The 6,000-nt window shown below is 33.7% G+C and overlaps 1 protein-coding gene across 1 annotated transcript; it reads right to left on the reverse strand.

Annotated features, from left to right (window-relative positions):
- Positions 1–5,535: 5,535 nt before the first annotated feature.
- Positions 5,536–6,000, reverse strand: LOC128175437 (proton-coupled folate transporter-like). Its single transcript, XM_052841060.1, has one exon. It carries the CDS (start codon positions 5,998–6,000, stop codon positions 5,536–5,538), a length of 465 nt encoding a protein of 154 aa, XP_052697020.1.

The following is a 6,000-nucleotide window of genomic DNA, read 5'->3' on the forward strand; positions in this document are numbered from 1 at the left end:
GATTGTGTAATAGTTAATCCGTTTGCGTTGGGCACAGAGCGGTTGGGGTTGTTTATTTCTAAATTCATGAATTATAGTTTTTAGTAATATGTTTAAAAAAAAATGAAATAAAAGAAACAACAACCAATATGGTGTATTTGTTTGAGAAAAGACAAGCTATCCGAATTCACATTATCTGGCATATTAAGCTGCCTTACTTTTCGTGTTTATCAGATACGGTTTTCGTTTATACAGTAAGCATTTCTTATTATATTGTTAACATCGACACTACATCAAACATAGAAAAAAAAAACTTTAATAATACGAATTTATTTTTTTGTCAGTTTCTACAAAAACATTCCGTTTTCGGAAGTCCATTTTGTCACTGTCTTACAGTACCAATCAGACCCAACTTAACAGAAAGTAAACTCCAACTAAAGCCTGAGTTTACTTTCTGGGTTTACTCTGGGTTTACTAGAGTGGACCCAGAGTAAACTCAGAATAAACCCCAAGTAAACCCAGAGTGGACACAGAGAGTAAACCCCGATCAGAAGTATACCCTGAAAGCAGACGCTACATGTGTATTCGGAATATACAAGGGACAGGAATCGCAGGCAGTAGGATGATAAGATAGAATACAGGTCTGTTTCACACTTCACCGCGTTTAGTTGACTCCAAAAGCAATTCTCGAGTAAACCCTAAGTAAACCTAAAGTAAACCCAAAGTAAACCCCAAGTGGACCTAAATTTTCAAAAAGTAACCCAAAGTAAACCCAGAAAGTAAACCAAGGGTTTAATTGGGGTTTACTCTGGAGTTAGGTTGGGTCTGATCGGTACTGTATCTACTAGAGTGTATGGTTTGCTATAATATGCACCGCAATATGGCATTGGAAAAAACTCTATGATCGAGAATTGTTTTAAATATTAAGTATGTCCCTGGATTTCAGTCAGTTTAGTTTCTTCTTTTATTGGATAATCAGTAGATGGCGCCACCTATGACCCCACTGCACATATTACATATATTCTCCACAACGGCAATGCAACCAAACACAGCACCTGTTTATGTATTAACTTATAAAAATTAATATGTTTTACGGTGCGACCGTTGGGGCGAGCGCAGCATGTGATCAAATAATGAATTATGATGAATCAATAAAAATAAAAGTATCAACGTAACGTAAATGAATTTGAATGCAAAATAAAATATAAACATGCCTATTTTTTCTAGTGAATTTTCATTATTCATTATTTAAAAGATTGTTTATTTATTTAAATAGAATTTATCTCAGTTTTTACAATGTTGTTGAATAATAAAGATTTTAACATAATGTTTATTGCAGTGTATTTCCTCTTTTCTTGCAGCAGACATTTTTCTTAAACTTACATATAAAAAATTGACTTATCATAGAGTCCCCCTCCCCCCCGTTTTAAAAAAAATATAATTTACGTATAAAGAAAAATTTGCTGATCACATAAGAAAAACGGTCTTGGAACCCCCCCCCCCCGGGAGTAGGTAATAAATGTAAAAATAGAGATACCATTGAGCAGTTTAAGAGCTAAATGCATACTACACACTCACCATTCCTCACCCGGATTAGAATTTCCCTGATTTTGAGAAATTCTTTTTCATTTTGCTTGTAAATATCTTTTGAATGATGCTGCTGCGCCCCCCTTTTAAAAAACTTTCCTGGAAATTAATTACTGATGACTGTAAATATATAGTGAATAAAATAAATGTGAGCATTCATCCATATGAGAGCAAGTTACAACTGTTTCCTATTTAAAAAAAAATAGATATCCCCATTCGTTAGCTTTGCAAGATTTTGAGAAGATTTTGGTATTTATATTCCAGCAGATTTACAATAACTACTTAGAGTAATTTCCCCTTACGGTATTGTGATGTCAAAGTTCACGTCGGTCAAGTGTCGTCTGTCTCTTTAAAAAAAACCTGAAAAAACATACTAAGTGAAATATACTGTTTTGTTTACTTAAAAAGCATGATATTCTTGAAATTACACAATTTATCTGTTTCTCAAAAGTTTTACTTTGAATCTCGCGAGAAGGAATCAAGTCTAGTGAGATCGTCCGACATTGATAAATTGCATTGTGGGTCGAAATTTACTGACGCCGAAAAATTATGTGGGATCAATGTGCAAGAAATCCATTGTGACGTCACTCGAAGGAACGACAACTCTGTTAGTCTTATGTAATGGAATTATTTTATTTACAATGCAAAATCCGGAAGTATTTTGCAGTTCTGGCCTTGTCACTTAAGCGGATTGAGTAATATGCACTGAAGAAGGTAATTTCTCTCATTAAATACCATAGACATGGTGATTATGTTCAATATGTTTATTAATAATCTTGTCTTCATTAAATGATCTTAAAAATTGGAATACAATTTAGTTTTTGATAAATTGATGATTCAGAGGGGGTTTATATAGCATTGCTCTTTTTAATCTCGTTGTTCGAATTTACAATTTTGCTATATCGAGTACCTTTGGCAATATACCTGCATGAAGCAGTCTATACTTTTCTCCAAGGAAAGTCCGATCGTTTATCTACAGACTCTAACAAAACCAAATGGTAAGAAAACCCCACTTTAGTTGATAACAAGATAATTATTGTACTTTTAGCAGCAATAGAGATGGCAAATTTGATAAGTAGTATTCTGTAAGATCTGATACTAGTACTAGGGAAATTATTGTATCTTTAAATCTTGATACCGGAAGAGACGACATAAATTATGTGTAATTTAGATGTACATTACTGAATGCACTTAAGGTAGTCCATCCATAACTAAAACGAAATTAACTTTAACTGATCTATACTACATTAAAAACGTATTTTAAAGTTATTATGGGGCTGACATTAACCAAACTCAGGAGTATGTATGTAGTCAATTAAATGAACTTTTTGCACTTAAAACTTTTTTAAAGAATTGTCTGCCATTTGGGAAATTTTAAAAAATTGTTTTCAAAAAATATGTATGGTAAATTATGAATTATTTTAGCATATTCGAAGAAAGGGAAAGCTTTTGCCACGAGAAATGTGAGCAAATTACTTGTACTAGAAACATATATTTAAAAATGCATTTTTCCAAAGACATCAATGGTAACCTTAACATATGATAAATTTGTTAATAGTCAAGTTTTTTTTTTTCAATTTCAAAAGTGAATCTTTTTTATTTAATAAACCTCTTAAAATCACACTTAGATTTAAGTGATCAAGCTTTCAATCTATTAGTTATTAAAAATGATAGTTATAGATGAACTACCTTAAGGAAGTTAAACTTTTAAAACATGCATGGCATCATATGAAAACCACACCCTTATCTTACTTGATCATCATCTGAACTACCGGTAGGACCAAAAAATTTAATTCATTTATGTTATGATCCCAAACGTTTTGTACAATGTGTTTTATTTGAAAACGCCTGATGTTGGATGTTGAAATATGTACCTTCATTGAGTATTTTTTCTTTCTTCCCAAATAAAGCTGCGGGTGTTTCATATAGCCATGACATGGCAATATCACTACCAAACTACAACGTATTATACTTTTTAAAACTGCTATTCATTTTGCTTATTAAGCCGCAACCTTTATTCAAACATAAGTAACTTGTTAAAATTTTTCTTATGTCTGTTTGATCATTTCTAGTATCGTCATAATATATTTCAAAGATTTTCGAGGTTATTCGCTGTGATGCTGTGATGCTGAACACTGCCATTTTTCATGAAGCATGATTTCTACTTTTACAATAACCCAAACTTTCCACACGTTAATAATAATGGCATCACAATGCCAAAAATTGATTTGATATTGATATCCATGGAATCATTATATTTTATCCTTTAAATGCTTGCTTCCAACAGCAATGGCTGAAAATATATCTCTCATATTTTTAAAACTGTAAATTCCTTACTTTACTTTACGCAAGTTCTAAATTTCGCAATTCTGCTGTTTTGTAGCAACTCGTGAAAATATAAACTAGCGATCAATAAATTGTTGGGATCATGATTTTCACAACTTTGAGTCTACACTACCTTAGGATACTTCCACACAAGTTTCAGCTTTTCTGGCTGATTAGTTTATGAGAAGAAGATTTTTAAAGATTTACTCTATAGATTCCAAAGTAGAATTTTGACCCCTCCCCATTGTTGTCCAAACCTACCACCGGGGATCATGATTTTCACAACTTTGAATCTACACTACTAAATGATGCTTCGACATAAGTTTCAGCTTTCCTGGCTGATTAGTTTCTGAGAAGAAGATATTTAAAGATTTACTCTATATATTCCTTTATTAAACTTTGACACCCCCCCCCCATTGTGCCCCATCCTACCCCCGGGACTCATGATTTTCACAACTTTGAATCTACACTACCTGAGGATACTCCACACAAGTTTCAGCTTTCCTGGCTGATTAATTTTTGAAAAGAAGATTTTTAAAGATTTACTCTATATATTCTATGTTAAACTTTGACCCCCCCCCCCACCCATTGTGGCCCCACTCTACCCCCGGGGATCATGGTTTTCACAACTATGAATCTACACTACCTGAGGATATTTCAACTTTCAGCTTTCCTGGCTTAATGGTCCTTGAAAAGAAGTGAAAATTTCTCAATTTTATTTTTATTAATTTCTAATTATATCCCCTTGAAAAAGGGTGTGGCCCTTAATTTTTACAACTTTGAATCCCCTTTGCTTAAGGATGATTTGTTCCAAATTGAAATTGGCCCAGTAGTTCTTGAGAAGATGTTGAAAATGTGAAAAGTTTGCGGACAGATGGACAGACGGACGACAGACAAATTGTCATCAGAAAAACTCACTTGAGCTTTCAGCTCAGGTTAGCTAAAACGCGAAATTTTAAAATCCTCGGGGTTGCTTCTTGCAATTTTTTGCAGATATTATTTTTGCGTTTAGCAAAGAATTTACAGTACGTTATTTTATGGCATATTTTTTTAATGAGTCCTGAAGATATTAGATATAATTCTGCTATGTTAATAAAGGTTCAGAATTTACCTATGTACAAATATATGTCAGTAGGTGCTATTCCATTCAAAACCAGCAAGGCTACAGATGAAATATGCCAACAAGAGCTATGATTTTGTCCATTACACATCGCTGTATTAACGTTATTCCAATTAAAATAACAATTTCGGAGAGAACAGTTCTTACAGTTTCAAAAAACACTAATTTTCTCTGGACTGAAACAATACGGAGTACCCATAAGGTAGAATATCTCAAAGGCAACTGCACTAAGTTTTGCCATCATTAGAAAAAAGAAAGCTAATATGGCGACTATAAATCTAAATTTTGTCGAACTTGAAGAACGTGAATCATCTTATATAAAGAGTCGAATAATTTTTTTCAACTTTCCAACACAACTGAATGTTCCGTTCTTTCTTTGCGTTTTACACACTGTCTCTGGAATGAAGCATATTATCATGATTGCGAGCCCAGCACTGCCACACGACACAGCCATTGGAACTCATAACCAACAATATAACCAGACACGAAAGTCCCGAGAGAAAATCCTATCCCGAATACAAAGCTTACACAGCTAATAGAAAGTATCTTGATTTTCCTGCGGATGATATATCTGCAAAAATGGCCATCGAGATGGCGATTTCGATCACCCAACCTCCGCATATTCCGTCTATCAAAGCAAAAGGGGCAAACAAGTAGATATTCCATTCAAAAACCATAGTCAAAATCATTAAAAATTGTCTAGTTAACACACCAATGGCTCCGAGGAAGAGAAATGGTTTTCTTCCCATTGAATCACTCAGAAAAGAAAACAACAAGCTGGAAAAGAGAAGTGGTAATCCTTCTGCTAAGCTGATGTAAACTCCCCATCTAGACACTACTTCTTGCACAGTTTGCTCGTCCTGGTAAGCTTGTGATGATGTGTTAGTATCACAAAAAGATCCTTCGCTAGTGTTTTTGATAGATCTGTTCGATAATAGTCGATTCTGAAATGTGCTATATCCATACCCATTCGTTGTATGGATAACCAT

The sequence above is a fragment of the Crassostrea angulata genome, chromosome 3 (genome assembly GCF_025612915.1).
Source record: "Crassostrea angulata isolate pt1a10 chromosome 3, ASM2561291v2, whole genome shotgun sequence".
Classification (NCBI taxonomy): Eukaryota; Metazoa; Mollusca; class Bivalvia; order Ostreida; family Ostreidae; genus Magallana; species Magallana angulata.

Coding starts and splice junctions, on each gene's coding strand:
- LOC128175437 (XM_052841060.1), bottom strand. CDS start 6,000: ATGGTTATCCATACAACGAATGGGTATGGATATAGCACATTTCAGAAT.